The sequence below is a fragment of the Talpa europaea genome (genome assembly GCF_964194135.1).
Source record: "Talpa europaea genome assembly, chromosome: 11".
Taxonomy (NCBI): Eukaryota; Metazoa; Chordata; class Mammalia; order Eulipotyphla; family Talpidae; genus Talpa; species Talpa europaea.
In genome coordinates, this window is record NC_140078.1 from 94,573,004 (window position 1) to 94,591,367 (window position 18,364).

The 18,364-nt window shown below is 43.3% G+C and overlaps 1 protein-coding gene across 1 annotated transcript in view; it reads left to right on the plus strand.

Moving 5' to 3' along the window:
• Window positions 1–17,911, plus strand: part of ACP3 (acid phosphatase 3) — a gene marked incomplete at both ends in the record, with an annotated part of 42,458 nt that extends 24,547 nt beyond the window's left edge. Inside the window, 3 exons of the mRNA XM_084248019.1 lie at window positions 73–176; window positions 4,792–4,961; window positions 17,793–17,911. Of these exons, the coding sequence (XP_084104145.1) occupies window positions 73–176; window positions 4,792–4,961; window positions 17,793–17,911 (393 nt within the window). The remainder of the gene's footprint in view (window positions 1–72; window positions 177–4,791; window positions 4,962–17,792) is intronic.
• Window positions 17,912–18,364: the final 453 nt, after the last annotated feature.

Consider the following 18,364-nt stretch of genomic DNA (forward strand, 5'->3'; position numbering starts at 1 on the left):
TAGTACACACCTGTTGAATGTAAATCTGAACCCAGTAAAGATCAAAAACGATTTTGTGTCAAATCCCTGCAGCATGACACTACTGTGAGTGGCCTGCAGATGGCGCTAGAGGTTTACAACGGACTCATCCCTCCCTATGCTTCCTGCCACATAATGGAGTTGTATCTTCACAAGGGGTGAGTGTCTAAGAGGTACTTTTCAAAATTAGGATCAGTAGATGGAGATCGTAGATTTTATTATTGTCATTGTTGACTTAAGGGTTGTTGTGTCTACCTACCTGGCTGGTTTTATGTTCGGGGCAAGGTGGTAGCATGTAATACCTTTGCCAGTTTTTCCTTTGTTTTCTTTTTAAATATTTATTTATTCATGCATACAAGAGCTGGGGTACAGGCCAGAGGTGTGGGGGGTCAGAGGATTCACCAGAGACAGAGTGGGGAACAGAACAGGCAGATTGACCGAAATACACTGCTGAGGGGAGCAGTGGGCAAGACAGGAGAGGTCTGCTGCGCCATGTTGGTACTCTCTGGCCAACGGGGGATTGAACTCGTGCTGCAGAGGCTGAAGACAGCTACACAGTGCTATGCTTAACCCCTTGCGCCATCAGGGAGGCCCTGTTTTCATAAGACTTTTACTGGGAAGAGTACTTAGACATTAGATGCAAATTTGAAAACCTCCCTGCGTGACAGAAATTACATTTTAAAAAATGAAGGTGTTTAAGAAGTATGCAGACATCATCCTGTTCTCTTAAAACAAAAACTAACAGAAGCCGCCGTGGGAAAAATTAAGTTTTGTTAATGGTTATAAAATAATGTTCTTTTAGTTAAAGAGTTCAGACAGATCCATGAAGCTTCTGGTGATTCCTACCTAGCAGTTCAGGTATTTTAAGCACAACTTCTGAGCAGGGTTGACTCTGTGGCCTGGCGTGGTCCTTCCCAGCTGACCAAGGTTCAGCTTGAATGCTCCAGAAGGACAGCAGTGAGAGTGACCCAATGTCCTCGTTAGTCTATAACATCAGGGGTTGCTAGGCCTGGGCAGACCTGGCCACCATAGCCGAGGTCATAGTAGAAATGCGTACCTGTTGTGACATGGTATTCTCACTGGGAGGAGGAGAAGGATTTATTTCTGGTGAACCACCTTGCAGGTTTAATTGATGGAATAAGAGCCAGGAAGGAGCCAAGTTAGGGCCATGGCCCCAGAATCTTATTTCTGGGTTAATTGGGGAGGTTCCTTTTGCCCTCTTGTCAAGGGGTCACAACAGCCCAGGCTGAGCCCACTTACCTCTGCAGTCCCCAGGACCCTGTGCCAGAACAGCCCATGTTTGGTTTAATGTTCTGCTGTCAACATCCTGAAATGCATAATGATTTTTATTTTTTTAAAGATTTATTTATTTATGCATACAAGAACTGGGGTATAGGCCAGAGGTGTGGGGTGTGAGAGGATGCACCAGAGACAGAGTGGGGAACAGAACAGGCAGACTGACTGAAATACACTGCTGAGGAGAGCAGCGGGCAAGTCAGGAGAGGTCTGCTGCACCATGTGGGTAGCTCCCTGGCCAGCCGGGGATCAAACTCGTGCTGCAGAGGCTGTGGATTGCTTCATAGTCCGGTGTTTAACCCCTTGCGCCACCAGGGAGGCCCAAAATGCATCATAATTTTTAAACATGAGTCCCTGTATTTCTTTTTGAAAATTTTGTATCCCTGGCTGTATATTTCTGGCCCTTTGAGCATGCAGAGCGGGAAAACAGCAGCACAGAGGCCTCATTCTAACCAGCGCTGTCAACATTTACAGAGAAAGTGAGTCTTGGGAGTTAGGCAAGGGTGGGGTCGTATTTATTGACCCTCTGACCCTGCGCCAGGCATGGTGGGGTGGAACTAAAATGAGGTCATGGCGAGCCTTGCTCTCGAAAGTCTAGAGTCAGAGCAGAGAAACCATAGCCACAGCGTGGAGAGTGGCCTGGCAGAACAGAAAAGTGAAGGCGAGATAATAGACATGTAGTGCTCTCTGCATCACAATTATGTCTGCTTCTTGGAAAGCTGCTCCCGCCCGGAGGTAATGATCCAGCCAAAATTCCAGGATCAGCTCCAGGAGCAAACACTGTATCTTTGGGGACAGGATAAAGAGGCTTCCCCCTTCACTGGCACCTCCCGCCTCTCTGAGGTCTCTGATCTTGAGTAGGCTTCATTTAGGATGATGCAGCATTTGTCCCACAGCCTCCCTTTCCCCACCCCCTTGAGTAAAACCATGTGATGAATCCAGAGGGGGGATTTTCAAGGGAGAGATGTAAACAGACAAAAAACAAAGAAAGTAACCAAAAGTCACTCATAGGTAGGATATTGGAATTTTTTTAACAGTCCAGAGAAATATCAAAAGTTTAAGTTGCATTGCTTTCATTATCTTTTTCTTTTAAATTCTTTGTTTTCAATTACAGACAAGTATACATAGCATAAAATTTTAACCAGTGTTGAGTGTACAGTTGAGTAGATTTAAGTACATTCTCATTGTTGGACAAACACCACCACCAAGTCTCCAGAACTTTTTTCGACTTGCAAAACTGAAACTCTCCATCCATTAAAGATGAACTCCTTTGTCTCCCCTCCCCCAGTGCCAGGCAGTCAATATTCTACTTTATTTATGTCTTTGTGGGGTTATATTTAATATCCTAAAATGATCACACTTATTTGAATGTATGCCAGCTTAACTACCGTCTTTCAGTTACTGATGTCACAGACATCTTTTTAAACTTACTTGCTTTTAAATTAGGAACAAGGGGTATTTAAATTAACAAATACTGTAGATGTCTGCGTATTAGGTGACCATGAGTAAGATGATCCCACTCTCCCCTGGAAGAAAAGAAAGAGAGCATAGAAATAGAGGAGTTTTAGATTCATTTTTATTTATGTATGCATACAAGAACTGGGGTATAGGCCAGAGATGGGGGTGGTGAGAGGATTTACCAGAGACAAAGTGGGGAGCAGAACAGGCAGACTGACTGAAATACGCTGCTGTGTATTTCAAAGTGGGGAGCAGCGGGCAAGGCAGGAGAGGTCTGCTGTGCCATGTGGGTCAGATCCCTGGCCAGGCATCGAACTTAAGCTGCAGTGGGTGGCAATAGCTTGATAGTGCTGAGACTTAACCCCTTGCAGCACCAGGGAGGCCCGAGTTTTAGATTTTTGCCACCTAAAGTACATAAACCTTTAATGTTGTGGATAAGATCAATGAAAACATTCTTAATGTATTTAATTTTTAGTTAAGTACAAATTTTTAGTTAAGTGCAAATGTTTAAAATAATATGCTAGGGGCCTCCCCGGTGGCGCAGCAGTTGAGAGCTGGGTTGCGAAGCTGCCAGCAGCCTCTGCAGCGCCGGTTCGATCCCCGGCTGCTCCCCGGCCACCGGAGGAGGGTCCCACATGGCGCGCAGACCTCTCCTGCCGCCCGCTGCTCCCCTCAGCAGTGTACTTCGGTCCTTCTGCCTGCTCTGCTCCCTGCTCTGGCTCTGGTGAATTCTCTCACCCTCCCGTGCTTCTGACTGTACCCAGTGCTTGTATAAATAAATAAATTAATTAATTAATTTAAAAAAATAATATGCTATATAAAAGAATTCCCCAAGTCAAAAATATTGCTTCTCTCCACTTTTGCATTTCATGAAACACTGTTATCCCAAGTCTTTATATGCATCTTAATTTGTATCTTCATCATTGCAGCTAATTTTGAGTTCCCTAAAACTGTTTTCCCAATATATTAATTAATAAAGGCAATTTTGGCTACTGTACGAATGAACCTCAAATTTCTCCCAATGGAGAATCATTTCTCGCTCATCTAATAGATGGCCCTTCCCCAAACAGTCCATGGTCTTTTGAAATTATGTACTGAAAGATTCCTCTTTAATGTAAGTGCTTGGATATACACCTATCCCTCTTTCAGAGGTATAATGTTGAAAAAGTCTTGCTCTATATTCAAGTACATGTGCTATATTTTATTCAGTTCCATGCTCTGACCAGGTTAAGGAGGGGGAGACACATTCATTCAGGGGGACCCTGAAAGAAATCTCAAGAGAGGTAAAAATGGAGCAAATGAGAAGCATAAATCGACAGAACAGAAGAAAACCCAACACTCCATCTGTCCCCACTCCTTACTCACAGATTCATCCATCACCCCCAACCCCCAAAACCCCCAACCATGGCCTCTCAACCCCTCTGATTAAATATCTTGGCACCCACATTTGATGCCCCCAGTCATCTAGCAAACCAGCCCTTCCTTGTGGTGAAATTTCACATTGGAATTCCACCCTCCTGGGCCTCCCTGGCGGTGCAGCAGTTGAGTGCTGGGTTGCGAAGCTGCCCGCGGCCTCTGCAGCTCCGGTTCGATCCCCGGCTGCTCCCCGGCCACCAGAGGAGGGTCCCACATGGCGCGCAGACCTCTTCTGCCGCCCGCTGCTCCCCTCAGCAGTGTACTTCGGTCCTTCTGCCTGCCCTGCTCCCCGCTCTGGCTCTGGTGAATTCACTCACCCTCCCAGTGCCTGTATAAACTGTACCCAGTGCCTGTATAAACAAAAACAAACAAATAAATAAATAATAAATAATAAAAAAAAAGAAATTCCACCCTCCTGTTCTGTCCATCCTGCTCCAGTCTCCTCATGCCCGTAAGTAAATTGGCTAATGTTTACTCGTTCATAAATTCTTCCATGGGTCCTTCAACAGACATGTTACAGGCAAGTGGAAAATTCAGGGACAACCTGACAAACCCAGAACTAACAGAGCTCTCTCCTCTGCTCTCCTCTCCTCCTCTCTCCAGGAGCTACTCGGTAGAGATGTACTATCTGAATGAGACACGGCACGAGCCATATCCCCTCACACTGCCGGGCTGCACCCACAGCTGTCCTCTGACCAAGTTCGCTGATCTTGTTGCCTCTGTGATCCCACAAGACTGGTCCACAGAGTGTATGCCCAGGAACAAGCACCAAGGTACTCGGAAGGCTATGGATTAGCATGCAGGCAGAGTTCTGCAGAAAGAGCAGGATGCTCTCAGAGCAGAGGGTGCTGTCCTAGTAAAACATGGCCGTGTCCTCTGGCTTTGAGAAAATAGGGTTTTGGGTGATAATTGTATGTTTCAGGGACCCCAACTTCAGGTAACTCCTACCTCTCGTGTGGCCCTGCCTCTACTTGCTGTATACCTTGACTTGGTTTCTTCATTGCTAAGATACACTCAGAGCTCAGACTTAAGTTGATAGCGATGCTACTCAGGACCTTTTGTTGTTCGAGGATGCTCAGATTTTGTGTGAGCAGGGTTGGGTGAAGTGATTCTTCAAGTGTCCGAACTGAAAGAGATTTCAAACAAAATACAGAACTGAGAGTGAGAGCAAGGAAGAGAAGACTTTAACCCTAGGCTAGTGGGCCAAGGACAACTTATTTGTTCCCACCTTCTCACAAGGGAAGGCAAAGAAACTAGCTACTTTGGAGCAAACTAGAGAAACCATCTACCCTGGGAAGCTGAGCAAAATGCTCATCACACTGAATATCAGGGAAACGCAAATCAAAACTACAATGAAATACCACTGCCACTCTGAGAATGACCACAGCCATAAAGGAACTCTCATACCCTCTCTTTGTATCCTAATGGTACCACATATTGACTGGCAGAGCTGGGGAGAAAAAAAATATCCCTTTGTACTCTTTGGTCCTGGAAAATTCATGTGATTTATGAAGAAACAAAAATCAAACTTGCCAAAACACTGTCTATGATACATAACAGCTCTTGGAGCACATGCTTGTTAGCAATAAGTAATTTGATGAGAGCAAGAGATTCAGGCATGACATGGCAGAGCTGAGAGCCCCATGTGGGCTTTCTCTTGAAGTTAATGGCTAGAGACGTTGGATTTGAAATTGACTTGAGAGGGGAAGAGCACAGCAATACTCATCAAGCAGGAACAACATAAGAAAGATGGGATGGTTCTGAATGCCTCCGAGAGATGTTGGATTATTGCAAGTGTAGCTATGTTATCTGTTCTAAGGACAGAGGAATCCAGAAGGCTTTGATGCTGTTCTTTTTAGAAACCTTAAGCAAGCTCATAGGCCCTGTTGAAACTACCCTCTGTACCAGAAGAAATTATGTTCCAATGGCTCTCTTTTGAGTCTTGTCAATATAACACGTCTAGAAACAGTGTGCGGAGTTGCCATTGTGGATAAAGATGAAATGGTTCCCGGAGTTGATTTCTGCTGGATGGCACTGCCTCACTTAGTTGGTCATGGGAAAATTGACACATCGACTGATGTGTTTATTTGTATCATTTTTTCATAAGTAAATATTTGGCCTTGGATCCATCATCTAATAATTCTTTTTATTTCCATGCATGGAATTTTCCTCCAGCAGTGATCCAAATGTAAAATATTGAATAATGTCACCACTAGGAAATTCAAAAACATTACCTCTCTAATGAATTTTGAAACGTGTGTGTTTAATTAGAATAATGTTCCTAGAGGACAGGTTTCAGAGCCTCTATTTTGCTATACGTTTTTTTTTTTTTTAAGTAACAAGAGGGAAAATATAAATATAAAGTAAAATGACTTGATTGGTTTAAATAAATATTTTACATTGTAAGTGTTTTTAGTTTGTGGAGATAGCCACATGCAAAAGAGTGAAACTGGACCACTCTCTGACACCGTGCATAAACATTAATTCAAGATGGATTAAAGACTTGGATGCAAGACCTAAAACCATAAAATACATAGAAGAAAACAGGCAAAACACTCCTCAACATTGGCTTCAGTGATGTTTTTAGGGACTTGACTACAATGGCCAGGAAAACAAAAGTAAAAATAAGTAAATGGAATGACATTAAATGAAAAAGCTTCTGCACAATGAAAGCAATTACCGTTAAAATAACAAGACACCTTACTGAATAGGAGAAAATATTTGCAAATCACACAAGACAAGGGACTAATAGCCAAGGTCTACAGAGAACTCATATGGTTTAATAAGAAGGCAAATAATCCAATCCAAAAAAAATGGGCATAAAATCTAAATAGACTCTAAAAAAGACAAACAGAAGGCCAACCAGCACAAGAAAAATGTTCATCCCCGCTTAGCACCTGAGAAATACAAATCAAAACCACAATGAGGCACCACCTCAAGCCTGTGAGAATGGCCCATATCAAAAAGACCAAAAACAAAAAGCGATGGTGAGAGTGTGGGGAAAAAAAGAACTCTCATACACCCTTGGAGGGAATATGGACGGTCGCACCCCAATGGGAAACAGTATGGGTGCTTCTCAAAATATTAAAAATAGATCTTCCATGTGATCCAGAGATTCCGCTCTTAGGCACTAGCTGAAGATTATAAAAGTACTAATCTTCCATATGATCCAGCAATTCCACTCCTAGGTATTTACCCAAAGGACACAGAAACATCAATTCCAAAGAGCACCTGCACCCCTATGTTTATAGCAGCACTGTTTACAATAGGTAAGCTATGGAAACAACCCAAATGCCCAAAAATAGATGACTGGATCAAGAAGATGTGGTACATATATACCATGGAATATTACTCAGCATTCAAAAAAGATAAACACATGCAATTTGCAGCAACATGGATGGCGCTGGAAGGGATCATGCTCAGCGAAATAAGCCAAAAAGAAAAAGAAAAATACCGGATGGTCTCACTCATAGCAGGAATCTAGAAAACTTAAATAAGGGATCAGGAAAATGAATAACTATAAGAAAGTGAAAATCAAAATCAACAAAAAACTATGAACCAGAGACACTTTTTGGGGGGGTGGGGGCCGGGAGGGGAGGGATTGGGGTCAGAATGGGGCATGTGCAGTTGTATGGGGGAATATAAAAATAAAATTTATTATAAAAAAAAAGTACTAATATGAAGGATATTTGCACTCCTATGTCCATTGTAGCACTGCTTACAACAGCTAACTCTGGAAACAGCCGAAGTGCCCAGTGACAGATAAATAGAAAATGAAGATGTGGTGTATATACTCAGTGGTTTGCTGCTCAGCTATCAAAAAAGAAAGATGAAATCTTGCCATTCTCAACAATATGGGTGGAACTGAAGTGGATTATAGTAAACTAAAGAAGTCAGAAGGAGAAAGACAAATATCAGATGGTTTCACTCAGATGTGAAATAGAAAGACACAAAACAAAGGAAAGAACAAAACTATACTGAAACAAACCCTCGAAAGCTGCCTGCAGAATTGAGGCCACCAGAGGGAGAGTGTGGGGGATGGGGAGCAAAAGGGGAGGTGATCCAGGGGACTATGGTGGAGGATTAGGGTGCTTTTGTGGGTATGTTGTGGTGACATATATCTGAAGATATGCCCTTACATCATATACAGTGTTGTAAATCAATGTAACCTTAATAAAAATAATGCAATTTTTTTTAAAAAGTGAGAAAGGAAAAATGTATTTAGTTTGGATTTTACTACTTTAGATTGAGACTAATTTGATGGATGACTGTTTCATCTGCTTAAGGCAGTACTTAGTCAGAAAATGCCCTTGGGAAATTTACAATGTAGTGAGGAAGCAAAGAGATAAGAGATCAATATTGTACAGAATAACAAGAATTATGTCCTATGACTATAAGGATTGCCATTTGGATGGCTGTTTCTAGTAGTGTGGTACAATGTACTAGAAAGGCTTTTGTCAGATGTCCTAGTGGCTTGAAGCTGGAAAGGATAGGATAGAGTAGTTACTCAGCAGAAATACAGAATCCAAAGATATTCCTACAGATTTTACTTACGGAGCCAGTTCTTTTTTTTTTTTTTAATTTATTTATTTATGCATATGAAAGCTGGGGTATAGGCCAGAGGCATGGGAGGGTGAGAGGATTCACCAGAGACGGAGTGGGGAACAGAACAGGCAGATTGACTGAAATACACTGCTGAGGGGAGCAGCGGGTGGGTCAGGAGAGATCTGCTGCCCCATGTGGGTAGTTCCTTGGCCAGGGATTGAACTTGTGCTGTAGAGGCTGCAGACAGCTTCATATGTTGTGTCTTAACCTCTTGCACCACCAGGGAGGCCCCTTACAGAGCCAGTTCTAATAAAAGAAAATGTCATCTCCATAAAAGGAAGGATTTGACCCATTGTGTTCCCTGTTATATCTGTCCTCCTCATTGAAATACACTTGTGTCTGGCATGAATTGGTTCTCAGTAATTGTTCAATGAATGTATAGTTACATTTTTCTCCCTGCACCTACTCTTTTCTATCTTGATTAGCAGCAATATCCAGTAACCTGGGAATCATTTCTCATCCCACCTACTCCTTCATCCTCCACAGCCAGTGTGTCACCTCCTCTTATCAAATCTACCTGTAGTGTGTTTATAGAAATCTTGTCCACACAATATCAGTATCAACAATTCATCATCCATATACAGCACATATATATTTAAGCAGCAAAATGTTAATAAAAAGAAAACGTAGGAATTGGTGTCCCAGAGTAGAATGTGTGTATTGCTTCCCAATTCTGAGTTCAGTGACTTCCCTTTGGTAGCTTGCAATTAATCATGGTATCCTGGTGGGAATATTTTTACCTCAGAAATCAGCATATGCTACCAACCAAGAGGTTTGACTTTTTGTTTTCTAGATCCACTGTACTGACAAATCAATGTTTTTCACTCCTAGAAAGTTTGTTAAGGGTCCCCAAGAAAGTGAATTCAAGACTTGAACTTTAAAGAAAAAAGGATTAGATTTGACATGTATGCTATGAAGGAATGATGCTAAGGGCAGCAGATAAACAGTTTAAGAAAAGAGACTGTGTTCTGAGAAATTTCTGGGACAAGAAGTGACCGCTGGGATGGAAGATCGCTCACCTTGGCAGGGACACCATAGAGCTGCATGAAGCTGGGAAGGTGGTAGGGTTGAATGACTCCTTTGTGGGGCTGCCAAGTTTAATGAATTAGAGTATAGGATGCCCAAATAAATGTGATAAATAGCTCTAACTAGTGCAGTTTTGTAATTTGTTGAAAAATAGCTGAATTCAAGACATTTAGAGGGTCATGAGGAAGTCAATACAGGAAGCAGGACAAAACCACAAGTACAGGACATGTCATATATACCAAGCAACATTACTCCTTAGGGTATTGCTACCCCCAGAGTCCTACCCATCCCTATAAGCAATGTTAGCAGCTAGTGCTAGTACACACAATTAATTTAATTCTCATATCAATTAAATATAACAGAACCTTTGCTGGAAAATTCATTATAAGACTAAGGTCTATACCATGTTAACTAGAAAAGAATACAATTCTACTTTTTTTTTAAAGATTTATTTATTTATGCATACAAAAGCTGGGGTACTGGCCAGAGGTGTGGGGGGTAAGAGGATTCACCAGAGACAGAGTGGGGAACAGAACAGGCAGACTGACCAAAACACACTGCTGAGGGGAGCAACGGGCGAGACAGGAGAGGCCTGCTGCGCCATGTGGGTTGCTCCCTGGCTGGCCGGGAATCAAACTCATGCTGCAGAGGCCGCAGACAGCTTCATAGTGCAGTGCTTAACCCCTTGCACCACCAGGGAGGCCCCAATACAATTCTACTTTTTAGAAAATGCTTATTTCTAAAATTTTACTAACAGAGCCATACTAGCTTCTCCAGGACTCTCCCAACCCCTAACCTCAATCTCCAACTGCAATTTTTTTAGGAGGGAGATTTGGGTGGAAAGTTCTAGATTCCCTTTATAACCTTTATAAAGTTGAGACTCCTGGGCCTCCTTGGTGGCGCTGGGTTGCGAAGCTGCCAGCAGCCTCTGCAGCGCCGGTTTGATCCCCGGCTGCTCCCCGGCCACCAGAGGAGGGTCCAACATGGCGCACAGACCTCTCCTGCCGCCCGCTGCTCCCCTGAGCAGTGTGCTTCGGTCCTTCTGCCTGCTCTGCTCCCCACTCTGGCTCTGGTGAATTCTCTCACCCTCCTGCACTTCTGACTGTACCCAGTGCATGGATAAACAAAACAAACAAACAAATAAATGAATAAATAAAACATGCCTCTATTAAAAAAAATTAAAAAAAAATAAAGTTGAGAATCCACGTGATGTATACACATGCCCAATATTCAACCATGAGTTTCTGAAAGGCACACAATTCATACCATTTTCCTCCTTGAACCTTTAGCCAGTAGGACATAATACAAAAAAGAATTTTTCTTTCCTAATTGAATAAATGTTCAGCCCTCCTCACTTAGTCTGATTTCCTCAAGGTGGAGTCCAGATGTCAGAAACCTAGAACTCAATTATTCAATAAATAGGAGAGAGAGAAAGCTATGAATGAACCCCAAATGTGACTGTACTATAAGACCCACTCATTGACATCTACATATGTTTATACCAACATGTCTGTTATTTGGCCTCTGTATTCAGAAAAGTCACCTTGTCCCACCATTGCTATTTAGAGCCCACATGACACCTGTTTCTCACCTCTCTTTCCTCAGAGATGAGTCTGATTTTAATAGCTTCTACTCATCCTTGTTGCCATTATTGTCAGTTTCCCTTTGGTATATGCTGGTCCACTCTTGCACTTCCACCTGCCCTCATCCTAGACAATTCAGGCAGCATAATAAGGGTCCACCTCAAGAACTGCCCACCACACCAATATCCCACTCTAGATCAGATCAACCTCATGGTCTTCCACTCTGATATGCCGAGTGGAGAGGAAACTTACCATCACCATTTCCAACTAGGAAAGTCGAACTTTCTATTTCAGTCTTGGCAGGACTTTTCAGCACTGTCCGGTCAGTGCATTCATCCTTCCTGGGGTCTGTTTTTTATAGGAAGATCTTGTTATTTTCCCCAGTCTTCTAATTCCATCTGGCTTTTTTTATTCTCATGAGATGTCCAGAGAAGAGCAAGACAGTTGACCAAAAACTCTCAAGTTTTCCAGTCACAACTTCAAAATACAGCTTTAACCTGCTTTTTCTGCCTCCACTTGTTCCTCTCTGAGTGACCAAGCTCCTTCTCTCATGTGTGTGAGAGACTTCGTGTATCTAGTCCTGAAACTTAGGACTAAGTGTTAGTTAAAGCTCCAAAACGTGGCTTTGCTTTCTTCTTTGCACCATCCCCTCTGTTGTGAAAGTGTCCAAATCTTCTCTCATCAGAAAGCATCCTCGGGCCTCCCCAGTGGCGCAGCGGTTGAGCACTGGGTTGCAAAGCTACCCGCAGCCTCTGTAGCACCGGTTCAATCCCTGGCCACCAGCGAGGGTCCCGCATGGTGTGCAGACCTCTCCTGCCGCGCCCGCTGCTCCTCTCAGCAGTGTATTTCGTCAGTCTGCCTGTTCTGTTCCCCTCTCTGGCTCTGGTGAATTCTCTCACCCTCCTGCGCTTCTGACTGTACCCAGTGCTTGTATAAATAAATAAATAAATATTTAAAAAAAAAAAAAGCATCCTCAGTGCCTGTGCCATCTCATGCTCTTCAATTCTGATTTTCTTAAACCAATAATGTACATTTGCTATTTCCTCGTCTCCCTCTTCCTCCTGAACTATTCTGCAAAGTGATGTTCATCCTTCATCTCTTTATGACATGTCCCTTTTGAAAGTCATCAGAAGCTAGTTCAGTGGACTCTTCCTTTTCCTGTGAAGTAGCTATAAATGGCCCCATTTTACAGAGATGAAAACTAAACTGGGAGAGTGACAAGCCATAAGCAAGAGAGTGAGGCCTCAAACCCAACCTTCCCAATGCCCTAATTCCCAGATATCCTATTCCCTTTCCAACCTGCATTATCTTGTGAACTATTTCCTTAGGACAAATTCCCCAAAACAGGATTCGTGCATCTAAGTATATGAATATTTACTAAACGATAGATACGCATTGACTACCTATTATGCACTCACTATGCCTATGCAGCAGGTGAGGAAAAAGAGGCCAGAAGATTACACTGGTGTGACCATAGACCTTGGCAGGGGGTGGGGAGCATGCCAGGAGAACAGGAGCTAAACGGGACCTGGCAGTTAAGTCTGGTGTGTTTCTGGACACACAGAGCCAGAAAACATTCAGCATAGGCTGTTAGCCTAAGGCCAAGGGTCAGAGAAGGCTGCTAAAGGGGGTGATGTTTAAACAAAACCTGAAGAAAAAAAGGAATTAACCAGGCAAATGAAGGTGAGGAGAGGAAAGAATTACAAGCAAGAGAAAAGGTACAAAGGCAGAGAGGTTAAAGACAGCATGGACATTTAGGAAACGGAAAAGTCTGTCTGTGCGAATGCAAAGGGGCCCGAGAGGCAGCATTAAGTGTCTCCTAGGTCAGGTTGAGTGGTTCTGGCCATTAACAATGTGGGCAGAGGACAGACAAGGTGACTGGCTTGTTGTTTTAGAAAGACCCCTTTGGCTTCAGTGGGGAGAGTGGGCTGGAAAGCAGTAGGACTGACAGCAAGGAAAACAGTTGGGGGGCAGTTCTAATAGCCCAAGGACTAGGGTAAGTGAATGAGAAAAGAAGAGTAGACAGGACTTAAGGGTTAATGGCAAGAGGAAGAGGCTTCAGAAATGGATGGCCAGAATTGTTTTCAGAAAAGTAGGATCAATTCTCGCCGCCTGTAGCAGCTCACGTGTTCCCAGGCAGTAGATGGTTCCTGCACTAGACCACTTAGCTGTAAGATGCAACCAATTACTCACCCTCAGATCTAGAAAGTTATTTTGTCAAACTCACGAAATCTTTTACAGTGCAAGGAAGCATATAGTTTAAAAACTGAGAGTGAGGGCCTCCCCAGTGGCCCAGCGGTTGAGCGCTGGGTTGCGAAGCTGCCCGCAGCCTCTGCAGCAGAGGTTCGATCCCCGGCCGCTGGGTGAGGGTCCCACATGGCGCGCAGACATCTCCTGCTGTGCCCGCTGCTCCCCTCAGCAGTATATTTCGTCAGTCTGCCTGTTCTGTTCCCCGCTCTAGCTCTGGTGAATTCTCTCGCCCTCCCGCGCTTATGACTGTACCCAGTGCTTGTATAAATAAATAAATAAATAAATCTTAAAAAAAAAAAAAAAGAATAAAACTTAGAAAATTAAAAAAAAAACATAAAAAAAAAAAACTGAGAGCAAGAGAGAGAGAGAGAGAGAAAGAGAGAGAGAGAGAGATTGATTTCCTACCAGCCCCCAAGTGATTGTGTCCCAGGGTCCTGTTGGTTTCCTCCTTCCACACTCACCAAGAGCCAGTATTACCCAGGCTCCGTTTTCTGTTTCCATAGCCCTTATTTCCACATCTACATATAGAATTCTAGGCCTGTTTTTTTTTCCCCCAGTTGCCCACTGATTATATATGAATAAAAATTCATCACAATCCTATATTTGAATCAATCTTTTGGACTCCTCTACTCTAAATTGACCCTTTTTTTAATGTACAGTCTCAATTCACAGCCTGTTTATCTTCTCGTTCACTCAAGCTAGAGCCCATGGGGTATCCTTGACCTTTGCCAATATATGTAGTCCGTCAGAAACCCTATCAAGTCTATTTCTGGAGAATCTTAAATCCTCTCATCTGTAATCTCAGGACCAGAGTTCCAATGCAATCTTATCGAAGGCATTTTTTTTTTAATTTTAAGGATTTATTTATTTATGTATACAAGCGCTGGGATGTAGGCCAGAGGTGTGAGTTATGAGAAGATTTGCCAAAGACAAAGTGGGTAACAGAACAGGCAGATCCCCCAAAACACACAGCTGAGGGAAGTGGCAGGCGAGACAGGAGAGGTCTGCTGCACCTTGGCTGGCAGGGGAATCAAACTTGTGCTCAGTAGCTGGTGATAGCTTGATAGCGCTGTCTTTAATCCCTGTGCCACAAGGGAGGCTCCTTGAAGGCATTTTAATACCTCCCTATCAGATCTATCACTACCATGCTATCTTTTCCCACAGTTTTGGGTTGTTGGTGTTTGGGTTGGTTGTTTGTATTATTGTTTAGCATAAACAGTTCATGTCACTTCCACGTGTGGTAACTGCTGAGGACTTCCGTTTGTACCAGGAGAAAACAGACCCGATAAAACTCAGGCCCCAACACATATCTGGTCTCACCTCATCGTAACCCATACTCCAACCTCATCCAGGTGCTAATATCCCAAACCTATCTCGTTCTGTCTCAAGGAAAAAAATCTTAAACTCTTGTTCACCTTAAAGACCATTCAAATCTTTTCATTTTCTCAGAAGACTTTTCAAATGCTCTTCCAAATGGAACACCCTGTGTTAATTGCAGCTTTTTTCCTGTTCCAATCTTCACACCTCTATTTTGCTATTGTCTATCTGCTTCTCCCACTAGATTATGAACTTCTCAAGAGCAGGGTTCTGTGGATCTCTGGAACCCAGCACACATTGGCCTGGATGTGCACACTGTCTAGGCAAGAAAAAGAGTAGGAACTCATGACAACATAGCCAATTAAAATACTGAAAAAAAAAATCATTGAAAATAAATTCCAAATGCAGAAAGTCAGCATAAAAGAACCTAATTGTTAAGAATCATCATCTCGGCCTTCTCCTTTCATTTCTAATTTACTTCTTTTCTTCCTTCCTCGATTCTGTTTATTTCCCTCCAACTTTACATTAACTCTGTATGCTAGGGCATCCAGCCACCAGGATCGAATTTTATTAATATTCACTAACTCATAATGCTGAGAGGCATTCTGAAATAATAGATAAGAGTTGTAACACGGTTTTATCATTAATTTTTTAATTTATTAAAATTTATTAAGTGCCTGCTCTGTGCCAGATACTATTGTAAATGCTTGGGTTACATTCATGAGCAAAACCACAAAGGTTCCTGCTTTCCTGAAGCTTACATTCTATTAGAGGGAAGGTGGGAAAATAAGAAACATAATAAATAAGTTCTTTGGAAGGCAAGGGTAACAAGTGCCAAGCTGGGGGTGGGTGGAGGATAGGTATTGCACTTTTAAGTAGACTGTCCTCATGGAGAGGATAAGCCTTGAGCAGAGGTGATGGAGTTACCTGAGGCAGAGATCCTGGCCATGGTTAGGAAGGGGGAATGTGCTGGCATGTTCGAGCATCAGCAAGAAGGCACATGTGGCCAAAAGGCAATAACTGAAGGGAGAGTGGTCGGTGAAGAAATCCAGGGGGTTAACAAGGCCAAATGACAAAGAACCTCAGAAGCTGTTATCATCAGGACTCGGGCATTTATTCTGAGTGAAATGAGTATTTATTGAGGACTTACTTAGAGAAATGGCATGGCTTGACTTGAAGTTATTTGACTGCTGTATTGAAACTGTAGGAGGTTAGGATAGAAGTGGGAAGCAAGTCAGGAGGGTGTTGGTGTAACCCTAGCACAGCATGATTGGGGAGAGTGAGGCCAAAGAAGGAGAGTAGTCAGTGGTCTCTGGATACAGTTTTTGGTAGGACCAACAGGGTTTCCTGACAGATTAGGTAAAGGATGTGAGAGAGAGAGAGAGAGAGAGAGAGAAGAGTCAGGTGAGTTTTCACCTGAGCCACTAGAATAAGGAAGTTTCATCAGTTGCCCAGAGAGCAGATTTGAAGTAGTGATGGGACTTGTTGGGACTTGTTGCGATTGCAATGCTCATTGGCCATCCAAGGGTTGAGTACACAGTGGACTGTAAGAGTATTGAGTTTGGGGAGATTTTGATTTGAAAGTCATTCGTGAATAGGTGGGTGGTTTTAAAACCTTGAAACTGATAAGACCTCATGTGCGCCATGGGGCCAAGGTTAATCTGCTTAACTTTAGCCAAATTATATAAGCTCTCTGCTTCTCACATTACTCCTTTTGACTCCTTTTGTGATAGTTGAGACTGTATCAGTGACTTTCAACTGTGTTCCATGGAGCAATAGTGTTGTGTAGACAAAACTTCCTAGGTTAGAGAGATATTTGCTCCCAGGCACCTAAGCCAACAAGCAACCCCATATTTTTTTTTTTTTTAAAGATTTATTTATTTATTTATTTATTTATTTATACAAGCACTGGGTACAGTCAGAAGCGTGGGAAGGTGAGAGAATTCACCAGAGCCAGAGCGGGGAGCAGAGCAGGCAGAAGGACTGAAGTACACTGCTGAGGGGAGCAGCTGGCGAGGCAGGAGAGGTCTGCGCGCCATGCGGGACCCTCCTCCGGTGGCCGGGGAGCAGCCGGGGATAGAACTGGCACTGCCGAGGCTGCAGGCAGCTTCACAACCCAGTGCTCAACCACTGCTCAACCGCTGCACCACCGGGGAGGCCCGCAACACCATATTCTTGAAATGAAGATGAGACATTCATGTAGAGGTGAGACAATGATGTGACACTACAGTGGACTAGTCTGTATGGGCATAGTAATATTTCTGGTGACATAATGAATAGCATCTCATAGAAAACAGCCCCATAGATCTGTTTCATAACTGGTGAGCTAGCCGGCAGAAAGGTACAGGGTAACAATAGTCCATTATTATCCTAAAAAACGCTTACCCTCGCTAATATACACTCCAAGTTTCCTCTCTAAAGATATTTACAAAAACCAGATTCAAAGATGATACTCCATTTCTTCTAAACCCAATTAGTGACTGCAGTCAAGGCCTCAGAATCTTCTTTGACCCTGAAATCATGAACAATGGATTGTTTTAAGTGTAGAAAAATGCATGAAGGCAATGCTGCAAGAGGGCCTTAGAAATACCTCAATCGATTACCTTCCCTTTACAGTGGAAGCTCTGAGGCCCTAAGGTCAAAGGTCATGCTGGAATCAGAACCGAGTCCAGTGCTCTTTGCCACCACACTGTGCTGATTTCAAGGTTGCTTCAGAAATACTGCTGATATTTACAATTAGTGCTGAAAGCAGCACTGATGTGTGACCTTCCTATTTTCTTAATGGACTACTTTTACATTAATGCATTTCTTCTTTTTCCACAGTTCTAAAGATCATCCTTGCCGTTGCCTTTGGCATGGTGTCCGGTGTCCTCGTGCTGCTGCTATTTACCTTCATTCGCTGTGGGCCCTGCTATCAGAGAGAATCCTATCAGAACATTTGAACAGATGGCTGAATAAGGGCAGACAAGCCAGGCCGGCCTCCTGCGATGCAGCGTCTCTCAGTGGTACAGCACTCATAGGACAGGCTTTCCCATGTGGGCATCACCCCACCCCTCCACCAACCTCTGCTCTTGAGTCTGGCTAAAGCAAGATCTATGGCACTGTGACCCAGGGACCGTGCTTGACTGACTGATAGATGAGCACCCAGGCAATTTAGACAGGTCTTCTCGTCCTTGAACTTCTTCACAGGCTTCTCAAGCAGCTAGAATGTAGCTCTTCTGCAAAGAGAGAGATAAGAAGCTAAATGCCAATCAGCCTTCTGCCTGCAAAGAAGAAAAGAAGTTACAAGGTGTGACAAAGACATAGATTAAAGAAAACTGGATAGTAGGGGAAACTAGACTAGAAGTCGTATCATGTAGAATGATTCCTAAGAACTAACACCCAATCAGAAGGTA